Source organism: Pteronotus mesoamericanus, unplaced genomic scaffold, assembly GCF_021234165.1.
Source record: "Pteronotus mesoamericanus isolate MK-2021 breed Mesoamerican mustached bat unplaced genomic scaffold, CSHL_Meso_final scaffold_408, whole genome shotgun sequence".
NCBI lineage: Eukaryota > Metazoa > Chordata > Mammalia > Chiroptera > Mormoopidae > Pteronotus > Pteronotus mesoamericanus.
The window spans coordinates 5,708,001-5,729,284 of NW_026555315.1; the positions used below are offsets into that span (position 1 = coordinate 5,708,001).

Here is a 21,284-nt window from a genome sequence, read left to right on the forward strand (position 1 = left end):
AAAAGCAATTCAAGTACAACTGCAATGGCTCTGAAAGCAAATGCTACAAAAACCTATCAACATGGCTTAGCTATGCCTCTGAAATAACTGATGAGTAATTGCATATTTTAATGAGAAGAAAGTCATTCATTGGAAGAATGCTTGTCTACCAGGCACTGAGCTATTCGGTGCCCCCTCGTGTCATTTCATGTGATCCTCACCCTGGCAAGGCAGATGGGTTCCTCCCAACCCCAGGTGAGAACACCAAGGTTTAGGGCAGTTAAGGGATCTGTGAAAGGTCACAGCTGAAGGGAAGTAAGCCAGGATCTGAACATAAAACGCTGAGACAGTGAAGCTTAGGGTTCATCAAACCCTAACTTAACAATTTGTGAACTTCTCTAGTTATATTTCAGCCAGAAGTTTACACAAGAGAGGTTTTTAAAGCATCTAGGGTACTATTTGTAATCTGTAAAAAACTATAACAAAGAAAACCATTCTGGCCCCACATTCCCCTGCTCCTCAGTAAAGACTTTTTTCTCTGCTCTCCTCTACATCAAAATTTCTCCAAATATTTGACCCCACTTCCTCAACCTCAAATTCACTCTTCAGACTTCTCCAGTTGAGCCTGACCGAACCATTCCACCTCATCTCTCTGCAAGACCCCCAAGGGCTTCCCAGGGGCCGGCAGGCCTAAGGGACCCCGCCCCCCGCCCCGTCTCCACCTGGCTCAGCCCTTCTCTGGCCTCCTTCAAACACTCTCCCTTCTAAGCATTTCTTAGCTTCCAGAACGCTGTACTCTTAAAGCTCCTGCGCTGGTTCTTCCCCCTCCCCGTCTTAAATGTTGGGAGGGCAGAGGCTGTCCCTGGTGCCCTCTCTACCCCCTGCCACCCCCGCGGAGACCCCAGGCAGTGGCTCCAAATACCACTCCGAAGCCGAAGGTTCCTCGACGCCCCCTCCGCCTCCCCAGCCCCCGACAGCGGCCTCAGTCGCCATCCCCCATCTATCATCCACATTTCCATCCCTCGTCCCCCTCTGGACTTGCTGTCGCTTCCTTCTGCCTGGACGCTTCTCTCGAGTACATCACATGCTCTTGCTTGTCCTTCACCCCTCGGTTTAAATGCCACTTTCTAATCTCAAGAATGATACTTAGCCCTCGCTACTGTTACTTGTGTGTTCGTTCATTGTGCCACCGAACCGAGACAGAAAACCCGCGGGGGCAGGGACTCCGTGCTCCGCTCTATTTCTAGAACCGCCCCGCCAACGGGCGCCCCAGCTTCAGCGCTTGCCCCTCTCCAGTTCTCTCTCCGCGGCAACACCCATACTTCCCTCCTCCCCTCGAAACACACACTTAAAAGCTCCTTAATGGATTCCCACCGCATTTTATCATAAAACTTCCAACCCCTTCCATGAGTAAAGGCCCTGCGTGTGCCATCGGCCCCTGCCCACTTCTCCAATTCATGGCCCGCTCCTCCCCTCGCCCGCCCTAACCTCCCCGCGCCAATCCTAACCATCCAGCCTTGGTGCCCTTCCAGTTTCAGTTCGGTACCGTAACAAGCTCCTCGTCATCCTTCAGGCCCCACCTCCGATTTCACCTCTTGAGTCACCTCCTCAGTCCCACAGGCTCTCCCTTCGCCCTCGGAGTCTCCCCCATGACAACTCACACAGGCTGTAATTATATTTATCTGTTTACAGCCTAAGGGCGGGAGCCTCACCTGCCCCTACTTCTCTGCCCATCACCAGCGCGCTGCCGCTCCATCGCAGACGCGCAGCTACTCCATGGAGTGAGCACACGGCAACACTCAGTGTTTTACCAACGCGGCCAACAAGGCAGGGCCAGTTCTCTCTCCATAGGGCCCAAAGCATTTTATCAATATTTACAGTGACATGAAGTGACTATGAAAAAGAAAAACAAAGGGCAGCTAACCTTGGGCAGGTAACCTAAGCTTTTTAAGCCTGTTTCCTTACCTGCATAAGAGAGATAACACCTACCCCGTTGGAAGGTAATTGTAGAGATGAGCAGGAATGTACATAAGGTGCCATACCTATAGTTAAGCGCTCCATAAATAGCACACTAAAATAAATTACCATTAAATTATAAGTCACAGTTCTAGACCAGCATCAGCCTAGATATCCGAGAGTGACGACTCTCAGTGTCCCTCTGTGTGTCCACCCAGGGCTGAGGGTCCTCCCACCCCAGGGCCTGGCGGGGCAGGGGCCCTGGCACAGCTGATCACATCGCCCACCCAAGAAAGATCCACTCATTCTGAGAACTCACCTGAAATTTACAATCATTTCTCAACTTGGAAGGCTGCTTACTTTTAAAAATAAAGTTAGCCTGAAAAGAACTTGAGCTCCCTTGAAACTGTTGACTTCAAAACAGGATCTCAGAATTAGTACTGGAATTTTCCAGTAAACCTGCCTGCGGTGTCCACCTCAGAAGGGGAAGGTTTACAAGGCGGTGACAACACAATGGGCATCCAATAGGGCAAAAGCAGCTTCTGTAGGTGGGCAACCCCCAGAGTAAACCACATCACAGCCCGGGCTCACTTGCCGGGTGTGGGACAATGGAGCATGTTCCCTGGGACACTGAGACTACTTCTGAGCTATGCATTGGAGAATAAAGAATGCAGAACACCTAAGTCACAGAGGACACAAGTATGAGGTGGAACTTCAGAACCTGAGGCCTGCATTCGGCCAAGAGCCCTGCGGAAGCGGCAGATGCCTGGACATGAACAAGGCCTGTTCCTGAGGCCGGAACACAGCAGAGGGAAGTGTTCCCAACAACGCAGATTACCTGATGGGTGGCTTCCGCCCTCCAAGAAGTCCCTTGGGTGTGGGCAATGGATAATGAGTCTTTCCTAGATAAGAATTTCATTTTAGGGCTAAATTTTTAGAAAACAGGACAGTTAAAAAAAAAAAAAAAGTTTTCTCAAATAAATGTTTTACTTTGGTTTTAGACTTTGGTTTTCAGTCAGACCTGAGCTTAAATCCTGGCTCTAACACAGAATAACTGAATGAGCTTGTGAAAGTTGCCTCTCTGAGCTTCAGTAAAGCAGGAATGGACATGCGCACACTTCAAAGGCCAGAGACAGAGTACAAGGTCTATCCAGAAGGTGTCAGGCCACGTACTATGAAAAAGAGACATTTATTGAAGAAGAGACAAGAAACAAGAAATATTGTACAAAGGACGGTCACACCTCAGTCCCCTTCAGAGTCCTAATGAACCTTGGGACCTCACACAGTTCTCCCAGTTGCCATTAGATGCCCTGTTGTATATTCCTGAATCTCATCAAAAGTCTGAAATCTCTTTCCTTTCAAAGGTCATTTTAGGTTTGGGAAAAGCCAGAAGTTGCAGGGCACCAAATCTGGGCTGTAGGTTGGAGGTTGGACTGAGCCACCTGGGTGATTTGATGTTTCACCAAAAAACTCAGGCGCGTTGTCATGATGAAGCTGCCAGTCACCAGCTGCCCATAGCTGAGGACTTCTGAACCATCCAAATAGTTTCTGCAGAGGAATGTTCAGGCTTAATGCAAAATTTGATGCAGATCTTTTGCTCTACTCGCTCAGTCATTTTGAATGCGAGGGCCACACAGCACACATGCTCACTCAACAGCGTCTGCTGCCCCCACTGACTAGTATGGTTAAGTCATCGTTCATGCATGCACATTCCAGTCCACTCTCTTTGGCTGCCATGTTACATCAATGTTGTGCAAACCATTCTCATTATATTAACAATGGCTGGACTTTTTCTGGACAGACCAAATAGGTGTTCAGTATAAAAACAGAGTGTACCTTTTACTGGTCAAGGTACAAGAAAAGTACTAGGCAAGTTACCAGGCTCTCAATCCTACAGAGCAGGTGGCGGTACGTTCTGTAAACAGCAGGCATTAGCCTAAGGCATGGGACTAGTGTTAAACATCTGCCTCTCTCCAAACCGGCTTAGAGAGCCCTTATTCACATTGCCGTGGTAAAGATTTCAAAGACACAAGGTCTCAGTCTCAGCCTCCTCTCTCCACTTCCCAAGTGAGACTTTAATAAAAGTGATCAAAGCTTTAGAAGCTTCAGGTGAGAGAGAGAGCCTCCTATGCTATTATTTCAGGTAGCAGACCAGAGGGAAATTAGAGCAGTTATTCAGACTCACGGGTCCTGAAGTCCCTTCTCAGATGATCCTAGAAATTTATATTTTTTAAGGAAAAAGCACACTACAGAACACCTAACATGTGCCAAGTGAGTTGTTACATTTGCATCTGCCCTCTCATTGAACAATAATCCCGCCAAGATCAGAATCTAAACGCTCCGTTTGTCAATGTAACTGGGCCAGGGTCACATAGCTGGAGTGAAAGGATGTTAAGTCCAAGTTCTCTGATTAATCCGTGGTCCTACAGAAAGAGGGGGGTCCTCCTTCACCATCCACACTCCCTTCCCTAGGACTGGAAATCCGAGGGCCTGTGCACGGGGAGAGCAAGGCCAAGGGGCTGACTGTGGGAGAAGCCGGCGCAATCGCCTCAAGGGGCCGGCAGGAGGAAAGATTTAGTGCCAGTTTCCACTCCCTTCTAGGTGGGTCCTACCTAACCCACCAAGCCAATCCTTCAACCCTTGAGGACCTTGTGAAAGGTGCGGTAGACAGGAAAACCATCCCTGGGAACCCAACATTTTAATTTATACATCCACTAAGTCATCTGCATCTCCTACTTACCACAACTTCAGGGTACTAGTGCTACAGAGAGACCCCAGTTTCCTAAAAATAAAGAACTTCATCGATATTTAAGATGTGTTTCAGTTTCTATTCTGGCCTAGCTTTGTTCCAGCTGAGTAGAGGGTTGTTGGTTTTTTTTTTTTTTAAATACTTTATTTTTAGAGAGGGGAAGAGAGGGAGAAACAGAGGGAAATAAACATCAGTGTGAGAAAGAAACACTGATCCATCGCCCCTTGTACACGTCCCATCTTGGGGACCAAACCGGCAACCCACGCATGCGCCCTGGCTGGGGATCAACCAGCGAGAGACCTTCTGGTTTGTGGGACGATGCTCCAACCGAGCCACACTGGTCAGGGCCTGAGTAGGGGTTTTTGACTTAACTGGGTCAACTACCACTCATGTTCTGTTGCCCTCCTTTTAATAAATTTTTCACTGGTAACCATTAAATAATAATGAGAATAAATCCTTAGAGCTCAGGACCTCCCTCTCCCTGCTCTTAGCTCCCTGCTCTGAATATTTTTCTGTTACTTTTAGAAGGCAGTCTCTTACCATTCTCTGAGCCACCCTACGATTCTTTCGGTCCCTCAAATGCCAAGTTTATTTTGCCTTTGGGAACCTCCCTCAAGCCACTCCCCCAGCGCTCAACACTGTTCCCACCCTCGCTCCACACACAAGGAAGCCTCTCACCCTGTCTGTGCATCTGGTACACCTCTCAAGGGCTTTCATTCACTCATCTGATTATCTTATTAGCAATACTGTCAGCCAAACCCTCTCCCAGTTGCTGCAGATTCCAAGAGGAATCAACGTTTGCATGGAGGTTACGTTCTGAGGGGATGAGTGTTCAAGCAGCGCTGCATTTAACAATCGCCTAACAGTGGTAAAACAGGAAACAAGAGTGAGCCTATTTTCCAGCGTTAGTTAGTCCCAGCCTTAGTGCCAGCTAAATGTGATCACCAGGTATTTGTTGAAGGATTACCAATGGTAACGGCATTAGGTTTCTTCTTCTTGTTGTTGTTTTTTCAGAGGTGGGCACAAATTCATGAGTGAAAAACCATAATCATGATTCCAGGATGATGAGCAAATTAAGGGGTTTAAATCCACATAACCACGTAAATGCCTGTAAGGAAAAGTCTAATAGTAATGCCTACCTCCTATATGCTGAAGATAACTTTTAAATGCCAAGATTACTTGAGAAATAAGAATGGTAAGAGACTACCTTCTAAAAATAAGGGGAAAATATTAAAATTGACAGTTAACACAGCATTAGAAACCCAGAAAGGGAGAACCTCGAAGACAAACAAGACCATCGCGTCCGCCCCCTTCCTACCTGAAGGCCCCCTCTCCGTATCACAACGCTTCCAGAAGGCTTCAGCGCCCTCAAGGGGCTTGGGTTTGGAGAGGGGCTGCGATGAGAATCGCAAAGAATACAAATAAAAATGACCAAAAAACCAAGAAAAGTAAAATAACGGAGAAAAGAAATTAAAGAGACAGGCCTCAACCAGATACGCCCAAGTCTAAGCGGAGCTTTGCCTGTTGCTATTTACACGCACAGGAGAAGCATGACAGAAGGATGCACGAAATAAAACGGCGGGGGTCCTGGAGTGTAAAGTGTTAAAAGTGCTAAAAGAATAAGGGGGGAGAGATTTCACTGGCCACTGGTAATAAATGAGCTCTTTGCCTGAAGTGGTAACTGCTGTAAACAACTGGAAAACATACATAATAACCACAAGTTATAAATGTTCTTGGAAGCTCCCTGGTTTCAACTAGGCTATGACAAATATCTGCAGAGGGACCTCAGCATCTGCTATGAAGTTCAGAGAAAAGTAATTCTAACCAATGGAGTTGTGCCAAAATATCACCCTTGGGGTCTGACCAATTAAATGGCTGCTTCTTAGCGTCAAGTTTAGGCGAGATGACAGATTGAACACTGCAGCGGAGAAACCTACACATTTAATTTCAGCACAGGCACTTTGCCCCAAAGGGTGAGTCAATCAGGAAAGAAAACAGTTCCGAGTAAAACCTCCTAACAACACTGAAAACAGAATAAATGGACCTGCCATTTAATTACCACAGGATCCTTCTTCCATCAAAACTGGCAACAAAGCTCATCAGGAATAGAGAGACTCTGATCGCCCTTGTGCTCTCTTGTGCAGCAAACAGGACTTACCAGAAAAGCTTTTCTGGACCTTCTGCCTTCACAAGATATGGTCACGGCGACTGACTAACGGGCAACCAGGATAAGAACAGGCCAGGAGGCCGGGATGAGGTCAGAGGCCTCCGGCGCTCCTCTGTGAGCCCCAGGAAACGGCGGTGCTTTGAGGCAGGCATTCTGTCTCGGCTCAGAATTAGGCATTTTACCTCCCCCGAGTGCGCTGCAAAAAGTCACCGTGGCCAGACACACTGTGATGTAGAGAATGAACAAAGACTCTAGATTCTGGTGGTATTTAAGGCCCAGAGCATAACAGATGCTCAATAAAAGCTGGTAATAGATAATTTCAAGAAAATCTTTCTTAGGGTATTTTAAAGTAACAGCACTTATCTGCTCTGTCCCCTATCCGCCTTCGTCAGACACACTGGGACCTTTAATTATACTCGATGGGCTTTTCCAATGATGTTCCAAGCGCTACACGGCTGCAGGCCCCTCCCACCGGCTCCCCATTTTCTAGTCTCCAAAGAACTCCTCTCAGCCCGTGGTCAGGAGTGGTTTATCCTCTACACAGCCCCAGGCTGTTATTACTCCTTCCCAGTTCTACTCATTGCTAAGGAGTTTGTCGCTTTCCCAGCCAGTTCAAACGTCCTCCCTGAGCCCCTCAGCCCCTTCTGTCCACACTCAGAGAACTGAACAATGCACGTCGGAGCGCCAGGTGCGGGCCTGCGCTGAGCTGAAGTCAGGTGGGAAGTCAGGTGTGATAAATCCCAGTGAGCGCGGACGACTCACCCACCTCCTTCTTCCCGCAGACCTTTGGCTTGGTTTGATGTCAATCTGAAAATTATGCTGTCTTTCTAAAATGTTTTCTGCTCCTGCCACGCTGTGTGATGTCCAGTACCCATCCCAAGAAGCAGAAACAGAGATTTCTAGTTTGCCTGGTTTCGCAAAGAAAACCTCTATATTCTCCCCATAGTCTCTCTTCACATGTACTTAATTAACATGGTCTTCAGGTTTTGCCCTTCGCCTAAATATCTCACAACGAAGTGCAAACTGGCTCACCTTTTCCTCTCCTTTTTTGCTGAGAAAAAAGACACCTGTTTAAAAAAAGAGAGACACACACACACACACACACACACACACACACACACACTCACGCACCTGTGCTGACATCAGGAAGTAATGCTCTCCTCCTCAATGTTGAGATGTGCTCCTACTACTCTACCCATCTGCTCCTCCTGGAATTACAAAGTGAAAGCACAGCATTCTTTGCGATGTGGCAGGATACAGAGAGCACAGAACACAGGACCCAGACGCCTCTCTGCTCCATATTCATTAGCGTATGTCTGAGACCACCAGAAGGACCCGTTTTGAAATAACTCAAGCAGTTATGATAAACCACAAAGATCCCAAGATTACTCCCCACAGATAGCTTATTCCACAGTCAGGCCAGCCAATGGACACAATAAAGATTTCACAGTGGGAAACCATGAGGAATGGGAGGGGGTTCAGAAAACAGGGGTTCCTAAGACTGTTTACCAGCTGAATGACCTGCAAGATAATTACTTGTTTAATCTCTTCTCCAAAAACTTGCCTTGCCTAGGGGTAAAACAGATCAGCAGTTAGCAGCAGATCCAGCCTCCAGCCCGCAAGGAAATTTTCATTTCAAAGACTAAAATCCAGATAATCTGTAAACTACCTAGGTCAGAACTCAGTAAACACTCAAAAGATGTGCTAGAAATCCTGGAATCCAATCAAAGGATCCTATCATTTAAAAGGGTGAATTCTAGGCTAAGATCTTCTATTGCTATTTTTAAAAAATAGCCAAGCACAGCTTGAATCCCACAGCTACCAAAAGTAACCAGATGCGCAGCCAGTTCAGTGGTTTCATTTTATAAAACACAAGAGTGTGGTTATGGTGAAAGCTAAGAAAAACCACCATGCTGAGGACGAAGGGAAGGCTGACCCCTAAAAGAAAGATGTGCACCTGTACACAGGCAAGGGCCCGAAGGACCAGTTGCCTTAGCTCCTTTTCAAACCAGAAACAGACTTCTTCAACCACGCTCAAATATTCAAAATCTTTTTAACCACAGCAAGTTTCTAAACGCAGGCACACAAGTTACACTAACAAGCACATCCTGTTTGTACTTGACTTCCTGTTCTGCGCTCTTTACACTGCTGCTCCCAAGCCAAAACTAGGTAGGTAAACTTTCATATCTGCCAACAGCTGGTTCACTGGACAGTATTTCAATGACAATAAAACACATTATTCTACGAGTCAGGTAAAAGAATCGCCTAAAAAGTACCAAAAGCCAATCATGGGGCTCTAAGGCAATTTCAGGATTTCCCATGCTTCATACTAACATCTGACCTAGAGTAAACAATAAAAACACAAAAAGTGTTGAGATCAGAAAATTAAGCCTGAAAAAAAACAAACTTAGAATATGAAGGCTGGGAAGAAGGCAAGAAACATTAGATACATTTTTACTATTAAGTGTTGGCCTCTTTTCAAATGTAGAAGGAACAGATTTCTGTCAGCCAGTCCCCACTGAGCAGATTCCCAGAAGTGAGCCACCCAAACAATCGCAACAGTTCAAAAGGCCCTTCTGGTGAACGCTGTCCCCAATCCAGCCTGCCACCAGCCTGAGTCTACTTCTCAGCACTGTAAAGCCTTCAGTTTGAGAGACCTGAAGTCTCCACCCCAAGGGAAACTTCACTGCTTTCAAAGAGTGAATGGTTCTCCCCAAGTCACATTCAGCGCTGGGATTAAACACCAAGCAATGAATATCCCAGTTTTTAGGGGTTTGTCTGTTAGCCTCTTTGGGTCTGTTTTCCCATCTGGAAAATAGGAGGGTTGGAATACACTCATCTCTGATGTTTCTTCCCGATGTCGAAACAATCCGGAGATCCAGCACTACCAAGCAGAAGCTTCTGCGGCTTCCTGCAGTATTTCTACAGTCCAAGAGGGTTCCTCTAACATCCCACAGTCCACAGTCTGAACACATGCATTGATCTACTACCTCCCAAGTACCCAAGGATTTTTTCCCCTTTCCCTTGAAATGTGGATCAGAAAGTTTCCCATCTGAAACTGGTAGATTAGCAAACCTTAAGGACTGTTATTTACACATGGTCTTTTTATTAGGATCATAATGCAATCACGCTGGTCATATGATTCCTGGAGAGAACAGAGCCACGAAAGGAAGGAGAAAATCTGACCAGCGAGCAATGTGGCTCTCCCACACAGTGGCTGCTAATGAGGAAAGAATGAGGCAAAATCTGGGTAAGAAAAGGGAGTGGTGAAGACAAGAGCTGTGAGTCAGCGCAAGGGAAAGCACAGCAAGATGAAAAGAAAAGGAGGAAAAGCAAATCTGAAATTTTGCTTATTCATTCGTTCATCCAGCAGATATCAAATGCCCACTTTGTGCAGGGAACTGAACTAGACACAAGAGGAAATACAAAGGTCAACCAGACAGATCTGCACAGCGAGGCAATGGTCTAGGAAGAGCAATGTACTCACAGGTGTGAGGCAATGTACACAAACAATTGAAATATATGGAAGAAAATATATTGTGCAATAAAGGAGACATAAAAGAATCCTTTACTACGAGACCCAGAGGAGGACGTGACTACTCCCAATGAGGAATCAGCCATGGAGGCTTGATAAAAAGAATGATGTTCAAAGCCAAACACACATCAGAACCACGGACACCCAAGTAGGAAATCAAGGACATACAGGTACAGTGAATAACGGGGTTTGATTTGAGACATAAGAGGGCACAAAAGGAAGGATGTCAATGATGATACCCAGTGACCCAGAGAGCCATGGCTAAACTGAAGAACTGGATGGGAGCCAGACTAAGTACTTCAAAATCAGACTCAGAATTTGGATTTAAATTCAGTGGAAAAGAGGTGGGGAACGGGTAGAGGATGACAAATTAGGAGCTGGAGAAATCTCATAATTTAATCCATAAAATTAAGATAATAAAATCAATACAGAAACAACGTGTGCAGACGTGTGAAGTCCCTCTAAGGAGATACATTGTCTTCCAAACCAAAGACAAAGAAGAGAGGAAGACAAAATGGCTTCCATGATAGTATTAATATACAGGGTCTGGCACAAACAACGTCCCCTTTTTTTAATTACAAAATCTTTTATTACAAAATCATACGCATGTGATTCTGTAGCATAACAGTATCATACTCAAGCACACCACATGACATTTTAGAGGAAATGTTCAAATTAAAACTATAAATTATTGCACCTATATTATTACCCTCCCAACCACACTCAAGCAGGCGTTACTTCTGCTAGACCCTGTATTTAACCAAAGAATGCGACCACATCAAACGGTGGTCAACAAAGAAAATTAGAAGGAAAAAAAAAAAGAAGATGGTATAGAGGAGGCCATTTTAACGACAGAATCACTCGAGGCAGAGAAACTGGGGCGGGGTGACACCGAGGTAAGGCTCTTCCGTGAGGGGGGCGCGGGAACAGCACACAGTAGCGGGTAGGGGCATGGGCTCTCGGAGTCACGGGGACCTGGTTCCCGTCTCAGCTCAGTCTCTTGCCAGCTCGAAGACAGCCTTGGCTTCTTCGCTTGTAAAGGGAGGGTAACTGCGCCTCCTTTTCAGGGGGACCACTGGGAGAATTGCATGTCCTGCTATGTGCCAGGCACTTAGACCAATACCCAGTATATGGAAAGCGATCAATAACCTTAGCTTTTTTGTAACTGCATCCTTCCACACAGGCTATTCTATCATATTATTCCATGCTCACCAAGCAAGGCTGATATCATTAAATTTCACTTCTCAGATCTCTTGCTCTTGGAAAAACAATACCCTAGCAAAATCCAGAATCCGATGAACAGGAAAGGAATCTTTCACTCTAAAATATAAATTGACACTCCTTTCTCAGCACAAGTCACTCAAGTCTAAATAGAATCCTGTCTCCAAAAGACTGATCATTTTCAGGAAAAAACAAAATACATTTTGTGACCTAAGAACCAGGCCTAAAGCACAGTGACCAGAATCCCCAGGGGTCTTCCTGAGAAGCTAGATGACACCCACCAGCCAGCCCTGCGTAACACCACCCTCAACCTACAACGAGCCAATATGGATAATGCTTCTCAGCCTTCCACCTCTCTCAGACCCATCTGAGAGTAGGTGAGAATAAGTGGGGTGATAAGGCTTTCAAAGGTGACTAGTTTTCAAGTTTCAGTCCTACCACTTAACTAATTGTCTGACCTTGGGCAAGAAGGCAAGTTAAACTCTCCAGTCCTCAGTTTACTGTCTGTAAAATGGGGGAAATAACCTCACAGGGTCCTTAAGACATTTAAAACAATATGCAGACTACTTCGCATGTTCATTTCCCATCCTTCTCTGTGCCTCTTTTCCCTCCATCCCAAACACTTCCCTGTACTGACTAGACCAATGGAATCCATCATTTTTGACCATCAGTTTTTTTAAAAATTAGCACATCTCCAGTATATCTACATAAAACAGCAAATTAGATGGGCCCTACTATACAAGTACACTGTGTTCTTTCTAAAATATAACAAACGCTAAAAAGGAATTTCAAAGTGTAAGATAAAAATACATAAAAATTTACGTCTAAGATCTCCTTCCCATGCTCCAAAGGAAGGTCTTACCAACCCCTAGACATGGAAATTCATCTGGGGGCCACTACACCATCAGGCGAGCTGTTCAAAGGCAAAGGTAAACAGAACACACCTGTTACAGCTCCCAGCACAGAGTAGGTGCTCAGTTAATACTGGTCCATTACAGCTTTGGAAAACCTGCCCTCATACATGCTCCTGCGTGCAAGTTTGCACAAAATGAACTCCCGGCTCCACCTCCTTCTCTTTACCTCCCAGCTTCCCTAACATAGTAGCTGGAGCTCTGCTTCACTTGCGCACCACGTGCTTGTTCACTGACTGCACTCTGCTCTCCCGAAAGCCCTTTCTCCAAGGTTGCCTAGATTAGTCCTGATGGCTAAATGCATGGCTTTTTCTAAGTCCTTAACCTTCCTGACCTCCCCCGAACACCAGTGACAGATCCACGCTCCTTCCTTCAGTCTCTCTCACAGGCTCCTTCCTCCCCTTCAGTTCCCACCAAGAGTGCTGTAGCTTGACTCTCCCTTGACTTCAAAGACCAGTCTTCCTCCCTGTCCTTCCTTGGTCCCTCCTTTTGCCCCCTGATATCTCCCAGGGCTCTGTACTAACCATTCTTCCTTTCCTTCTCTAGTGAATTCTACTGGTTCTCTGTTTTCAATATATCCTGAAAATATCCCATTTTCACCATGTCCAGCGTCATACCCTGCCTTATGGGCCACTTTCTTTCAAGAACTGTAGCAAACACCTCCCTAATGGTGTCCTCTTTGACACTCTATTCTCTACATAGTAGTCAGGGTAAACTTCTACTTAAAAAAATATGCATATACCCACACGTGCACATGCGTGCACACATACATACTCTAGGGATAAAAATTGGGACAACTGTAATAGAATAAATAAAAATTTTTTTTAATGTTTAATATATACTCTGTTTGTTATTCTCCCCATTTAAAGCCTTCAATGGTTGCCCTAACTGGTGTGGCTCAGTGGACTGGGCGCCGGCCTGAGAACCAAAGGGTCACCGGTTCAGTTCCCAGTCAGGGCACATGCCTGGGTTGCGGGCAAGATCCCCCAGTTGGGGGCGTGCAAGAGGCAACCGCACATTGATGTTTCTCTCCCTCTCATTCTCCCTCCCTTCCCCTCTCTCAAAAAATAAATAAAATATTTTTTAAAAATAAAGCCTTCAGTGATTTCCTGCCATGCCTTTTTCTAGAGCCTAGACTCCCTGCATGGCCCACGGAGGCCCACATGTTATGGGCCCTGCCCGCCTTTCCCACTTTTCCTCACACTGCTCTCCCTCTGTCCTCACCTCACCCAAGGCCCTTGGTCGTCTCCTTTCAGTTCCTCAAAAATAATCAATTCTGTCTTGCCCCAAGCCTACATACTATGGGTCCCTTCCTCCCAGGAACATTCTGAAGCTGGCTGCTCATCAGTCAGACTTCAGCTCACCTTCCCTACAATGCATTTGTCTGGAACACAATGGAACCCAAATAAGTATTTGCTGAATGAATAGGTTCCGTAGTCTTCATTCAGATAGCTCCACGTCTAAATATCTGGAATCAATCTCACCCTTCAATTTCAGTACCTCATCTCTAAATGCCTGCTACATACCCCAAGTTTAGGATACCAAGTACACTCAAAACACAGCTATTCACCCCTTCCCACACCAGTTCCTCCAATATCCTGAAATCGTATGAGCAATATAATCCACACAATCTGCTTCAGAACTATGATTTTTCCATTCATTTGCTCCACCTGTCCAAAATTCTAATCATCCTTTAAAATAGAATTAAACTATCACTTCGTTCATTCATGCAGTCAATCAACCCCTTTCATTCAACGAGCACTTACTGAGGACCTTTTACGAGGCAGGCACTATGTTAGATACTGGAAAGCAAAGCAGATGTATTTTGTCTATTACACATCAGTCAAATATTCCTACAAATATTTAATTATAAACTAAAAAATACTATGAAGAAAAAATTCCTAGAAACTATGAGAAAAAAAATAAGTGAAGCATCAGGAAACACTCCTTGGAGGATGTGCTAACTGAATGAGACAACTTGCACCAGGCTGCCTGGAAGGCCGAGCCAGACAGAGGGATCAGCCAGGCCCTGGAAGGAGGAGACCAGCAGGCCTATCTTAAAGCGCCTACCGTTCTGCCTTAAATATTACATGTATCTGTCTCGTTCCCCTCCCCCAACTCACTGTCATTTTACTCATAGTTACCTGAGAGAAAGGACACAGTGTCTCTTATGTGCCCACACCCTCAGGAGACCTGGATTCACATGTATGGTACCTAAGGAGCCTATGCTTATAAAAAGCTTCCAGAATGACTCTGACATGCAACCAAGTTCATTAATCATATGTTCAAACTACCTATTCAATAAATATGTATTGATTCTTCTCATTCAAAAGGTCTAAGGTCAGTGTGGTAAACTGTTTCCAAACTTGGGGACAATAATCCCAACCATACTGCATGCCCTTCTGCAGCGTGACTTTGACACTCTACTCTTGTCCATGTCCCCTTCCACTGGAGGCGGGCTACACTTGTGACTCACTTTAGCCAAAATCATAGGGCAAAAGTGACAATGCATGACTCTCAGGCCTAGGCCGTAAAAGGCTCTCCAGCTCCCGCGGCAGCCCCCTGGGAGCCAACCGCCATGGAAACGGAGCTCGATCTGGACTAATGAACGAGAGGCCCCGGAGAAACGGACCTCAAGGAGGGGAACCAAGATGTCCCAGCCAACAGCCTGCACTGAGGCCTTAGATGCCTGAGTGAGGCCGCGATCAATCCTCCAGTCTCATCGACATCACAAAACAAACCAATATGTTCCTCCTCCCTGAATTCCCCACAGAATCATGAGCAATAAAATGGTTGTCACTCGAAGCCACTGAAAGTTTTAGGGTGATGTTACTCAGTAATAGATAAGTCAAACAGAAATTCAACACTTCGCAGTCATTCAAATGTTTCTCAACTTTGAAGATCAAATTCTTCCTCATATTCATTAAAATTTCTCCTCCTTCAATTTAAACCCATTTCGTTTTAAGTCTTTGAAGTACATGAAGAACAATTAATCAAAATCCCCCTGGCAGAAACTATTCTTGTACTTGAAGATGGTAATCAATCCATCATCCCTTAGCTTTTCCTTCTCCAGGCTAAAATCTTTCCTTTTTAAAAAAACGTAATATGATGACTTTTTTTAAAAAAACTTTTTAATCCTCTTTATCCTCGCTTAAGCATGTGGGGACCAAAACTGGATACCAGTATCTAACAGAGATTATTTCCTAGTCCTTATGGTTCATCTTCCTGTAGTCGAATTCCACATAGTCCCAAATATGGCATATTAGCACCCCCAAAATTGTGAATTACCCTACAAACTTAATCACTTACTAGAATTACTAAGAAACCTTTTCTGCTCTTAACATTCAACTTACTCCATTCTGGGAGGACTCCCTTCACTCATCAACTCGGTCTGACACTCCACTTTTGCATTAGATTTTAACACATCCTCCACATTTGGAGCACAGCAGAAGAGAGGCTGCAGTGGGCACACTATTAATTTCAATCAAGCGCTCTTCACACTGTCAAGGCCTTTCCATAAGTCAGGCAGGCTCTGGGGGCCTCCTCTGTCCACCGCGCAGATAAAGGGGCCTTGTAAAAGGCAAGGTCTTTGCATACTGAGCAAAGGTGCCTTTGCTGTAGAAGCCAGTTAGGTATATCTAACTACAAAGAGACAAATCAGTTGCTTAACGCAATGTAAAAACTCATTCTCTCTCCAAGTCTTACCTGAATGTATGTTTCAATGCCAGAAGTAGCTTTATAATCACCAGTAAAATAGGGACAATATAAGCCTACCCAGCACAGGGTATTGTGGGTATCAAATAAAATGATACAAGGGAATAATTCTGTAAAGTACTGATGCTATAAAAATGTTAGGTGACATCATGGAACTCGGTTCAGCAAAGCCTATAAATCTCCAAACTAACTTTGAATGGTTACCTGATGGTTTCAGGCATATAGGAATTAGGCGCCATGGGCTGCTCAAGTTCATCAAGCAGGAACCAAAAACATGCCATGTTATTAAAAGAGCTTATAAATTTCCTAATACTGCCAAGAGTAATAAAGACATTTGAACTAGTGGCTTGACCTTGGAGACCCACTTCAGCCACTGTCTGATGCAACGAGGTCAGGGACCAGGTTCAGCCAAGGAACTCAACAGACTAGTGGAAGAGACATACCTTGCTGCCGAAGTCTAAATAAAAAAGAGTAAGCCGTGGCCAGGTAGCTCTCTTGGTTAGAGCGTCATTCCGCTACGCTAAGGTTACAGGTTCAACCCCCAGTCAGGGCACATACAAGAATCAACCAATAAATGCATAAGTAAGTGAAACAACAAATCAAGTCTCTTTCTCTCTCTCATCCTCTCTCCCTTGAAAATCAATCAATAAGTAAATATATAAATAAAAAGAAAGGAGAAGCCTACATGAAAAAGTGAGTAAAGGTATAACATATGAACTAAGTCTCCTGGGGGCTGAGCACTTTGACAGTCAGAGAAGGGGAGGCCATTAGGAAAAGACAGAGTCCTAAAAGGACACCGAATAACCAGGAACTAGAAAAATGAGAAGTTCAGTGAGGTTAAAGAGGAGGGAAATGGCTGGGAAGGGAGAGGGAGATAAGACAGGTAACAGTGATAGAGATAAGACAGGCAGGAGAGGGTCAAATTGTGAAGGACTTTACCTATCAAAGTTAAGCAGGAAATAAGGAACCAAAGCCACTGGGAAAACCTGAGAATAAAAAGATTAGATTTGGCCTTTAGGAAGATAACTGGCCACAATATGAAGACAGAACTGAGAAAGACCTACGGGAGTGGCAAAAGCCCATCAAGATTTGATAAGGACTGAACCGGAAGTTAGAAACTCAAATTCCTAGAGGCAAAGTCTTTAGTGTGTGGTAAAACGCTCAGTGTGCGAGACCTGAGAGGAAGGTGGTACCTGCAGCCTTTCAAGAGCGCAGGCCCTGCCTGAAAGTATTCGCACACACAGTTTTAAGCCGCTGGGCTCATTTAAACAAAATGTCTAGATTTTCACCTCTGGTAAACTTAGGCAATAACAGTGGGAATGAAGACACACATCAAACAGTACTCCAATATAGTAGTAATCAAAAGGGTTTAGTAACCATAGATTTAGCACATTTAGAGGATGTGAGGTATAAAAAGAGTAAACAAGGAGATTTGGTGGATATAATTAACAGAGTTCAAACATACAGCGATATAAGCAGATAACATACTGGGTAGGGGAGATAATGAGCTGTTATGTAAATGTTGAATCGAAGGGACTTTGAACACACTGGTAGGTTTGTCGAGTTAGACAAAGTTTGTCAAGATTTGTGAAGTTGGAAATAAGGATCTGGCTCACTGGCTGGGTGGCTAAGTTGATTGGAGCATTGTCCCATATATCAAAATGTTGTGGGTTCAATTCCTGGTCAGGACACACACCTAGTTGCAGGTTTAATCCCCAGCCTGGACACCTACAGGAGGCAACCAATGTTTCTCTAGCTCTCTCTCCCCTGCTTCCTCTAAAATCAATAAGCATGTCTTCAGGTGAGGGAGGGAGGGAAGGAGAGAGAAAGAGAGGAAGGGAAAGAGAATGGATCTGAAATTTGGGAGAAACAGCTGAGCTGGTAAAAAATACTGAAGACAGCTGAATTTATGGGTATATTAGAAATCCTCAGAGGAAGGGGTTGGGGGAAAAATGAAAATGTACTCAGGGCAAGACCTTGAATCATCAACATTTATGGGATAATCAAAAGACAATGAGAGTAATAGGAGGATGCACTGGAAACTCAGAAAAGACAAGGTGGCCTCAAAGCCAAATGAAGAGGGTTGCTGGGGTAAAAGGATAGTTCAACACTATCCTTTCAAAGGATAGTGCTAAGTGCTTGGCAGAGATTGAGTAAAGGCTGAAACAAGGACATTGGGTTTGGTAATCAGGAGTTTACTGGTGATCTTCAGGAAAACAGGAGTAGGATAATGGGAGTGGAAGCCAAAATGAAGGGTTGCTAAGAGGACTGGAGTTGTGGGAGTATAGGCTGTTCCTCATTCTATCCTTACTGAGAACATACTATGTGCCAAGCACCATGGATATAATTCTAATAAAAGACACTGATTCTCACCCTGGCTGGCGTGGCTCAGTCAACTGAGTGCTGGCTTGCGAACCAAAGGGTCGCTGGTTCGATTCCCAGTGAAGGCACATGCCTGGGTTGCAGCCCAGGCCCCCAGTAGGGGGCACATGAGAGGCAACCACACACTGATGTTTCTCTCCCTCTCTTCCTCCCTTCCCCTCTCTCCAAAAATAAACAAATAAAATATTTTTAAAAATAAATTTAAAAAAAGACGTGGATTCTGAATATATCCTATGAGTAAACCAAGGGCTCTCCTGAGTACCAACCAATCCAGCTTTGGTGAATAGAGACTTCAAGAAAGAAGTGACCGCTAGGCTCTCACCCATTGGCTGGGTGTGTTGGGGCAAGTGTTTCAGAGATGGTTTACTGGTGCAAGGGCTTGAGGCAAAAGAGAACACGGATATTTGGGGTAACCGTAAGGAAGAGAAGCAAACTTTGAACAGGGAAATTACCTAGTGTAGAGGCTGAAGGTTGAAAAGTTTAGAGGTGAAGAGGAGGAAGACAGGGCCGTAGCCTCAACAGAATAGGGAGGAGAGTAGTTTCCTCATAATACCTCAGAAAGGAATACGGAAACTCACTGGAAAACAGTGAGTGTTCTCTAAAATTCACTATTCAAGACAATTAGGTAGATAAGCAAATATGTCTGCCTCTCTCTTCCTTTGACACCAGTCCGGTTTCACCCAGGCCTGTTAGCTGAGTTGGTTAGAGCGTCATCCTGACACGCCAAGGTTTGCTCCACAGTCAGGGCGCGTACAAGAAGCGACCAATGAATGCATCAGTACGCGGAACAACAAATTGATGCTTCTCTCTTTCTCTCTCTCAAATTAATAAATACATTAATTTTTTAAGAAAACCAATGGTTCAACTAAAGCATTTCTCACGAGACAAAAAAGAACAGAAAACATGAGCAAAGCTGGATAAAGCTGTAAATCTGTTTGACTTCTCTAAGGTTTATACAATAAGTGGTCTAATTAGGTCTAAAACCACATCCAGATGCCAAACGAATGAAACTTCCCCGCTTCAGCCCTGAAGAGTTGAAGGATTAACTTTAAGACAGCCAAAGATAAGGCAGTGACTCACTCCTGAATACGAAGAATTCCACCGCAGCTCAGCCCAGCTAATGAAACTAAGAGGAAGAATCTGGGGTTACCTGATTTTGCCTGTTTCAGAACATTGCTGCGGCAGAAAGCCAGCTGCCTCCAGTTCCCACTGCCGAGGTCCTTGGAGCAATATTCGGATGAGATCATCTCAGGGGCCAACAGCAGTGGCTTTCAGGCAAAGTGAATGGTGCCGCCTGGGGACATATCTTTGGTAAGCAAGATTGCAACAGAGCAGGCGGTTTACCCGGGCAGTGCTGACTCACGCCAGGCAAAACACATTTCCCGAGCAACTCGGCCTGAGCCAACCGCCAGCAGCTGCGACCTGGGAAGGAAGAGGCGCCCTGCTGATTTTTTTCTTTTTAATGGAGTGCTGATTACTGGGGACAGGTAAACCTCATGCTGACCGCTCAGCGGACTTTGGGACCTTTACCCAGAAAGCTCCAGTGGTCACTTCCTGAAATTTCATCTGAGAACAGCTGGGCTCGGGGCAGCACCAGGACTGAAGGGAGCTGGGTCACAGCGCTGCAGATTCCCCCGGAGGCTGATAAAGAAATCATTTCCATTTACAAATTACAACGCCTGGGTCACGGGACATGGGGCACTGGCTCAGTCACCACAGGCTGTTTAGATCACTAGGGTGAGTGGCCAGCTCTGACCAGGCTCAGTGTTCTTTTTTCCCCACTAGGCTTCTCTGATCTCTTTATTTCCTTAGACAACTCTAGTTCTCTAATTAAGACAGAAATACTGGAGGATTTTTGTCATCAGCTGTCACATTCTCTATACTAAGGCTAAAACTACCCACCATCCTACCTACTAGATGCTTAAGGAATATAGGAGTCTGTGAAAACTGCACTAACACTTACTTTTAAAAGAAAAGAAATCCCTACATGTATGCTGATTCTCATTTATTGGCCAGCTTCTTTTAAAAAATCAATTCTAGAATGACTGGATCATCAACAGCAATTATTGTTCTGTTTACCCTGACGAGCTAGAAATGGCATTGGTGCTATACAAAGAAAACAAAAGATTGAGTCCTTGCTTTCTATGTGTTTTCATTTGACAAAAAAAGAAACCAAAGTTCACATCAGATCCTTCTGTTCCCTTCTCAAAATTTCTCCTAGTCATTGGCTATTTCTTAGCCTATTCATTCGAGGCTACCACATCTAGCCTCATCCACCCTTCGAGGTAGGTCTCATGTACAAACTGGATATAGATGCCAACTCAATGGTCATTCAATAAATGTTATTAGGTCCATTAAAATATACACGTAGACTGTCATAATTTGAGTTTTAAAAACTATGCTACTTAATTTTATTCCTTTTCAAGGGGCTAGTTTTTTAAAAGTTATTTATCCAACTGACTTAATTCCCTTTAATTATATTATTACAGCAGGGTAGCCACCCTGAGCTTATAGAAGATTTTATGTTTCCTCTTTTATTTATTTTATTTTACTTTTTATGTTCCCCCTTTCGCTTCCTCCCCCTCAGTGTTTTCCTTTTCAGAAAATGGCTGTGTTGGGGGAAAAAAATACAATAAATAAAAAATTTAATTTAATTTAAAAATAAAGAAA

General features: G+C 44.7%; 1 protein-coding gene across 4 annotated transcripts in view; it reads right to left on the reverse strand.

Annotated features, from left to right (window-relative positions):
* The window catches only part of RFFL (ring finger and FYVE like domain containing E3 ubiquitin protein ligase), a 64,073-nt gene that overhangs the window by 25,268 nt on the left and 17,521 nt on the right, over window positions 1-21,284 (reverse strand). For 2 of the 4 annotated variants that reach the window (XM_054593379.1, XM_054593378.1), the window contains exon 1: window positions 19,765-19,898. The exons of 1 other annotated variant lie outside the window; for it this stretch is intronic. In XM_054593379.1, the coding sequence (XP_054449354.1) occupies window positions 19,765-19,861 (97 nt within the window). In that variant the 5' untranslated portion in view covers window positions 19,862-19,898. Of the gene's footprint in view, window positions 1-7,982; window positions 8,060-19,764; window positions 19,899-21,284 lie in introns of those variants that run through there. One more of the 4 variants, XM_054593382.1, reaches the window with a different exon arrangement.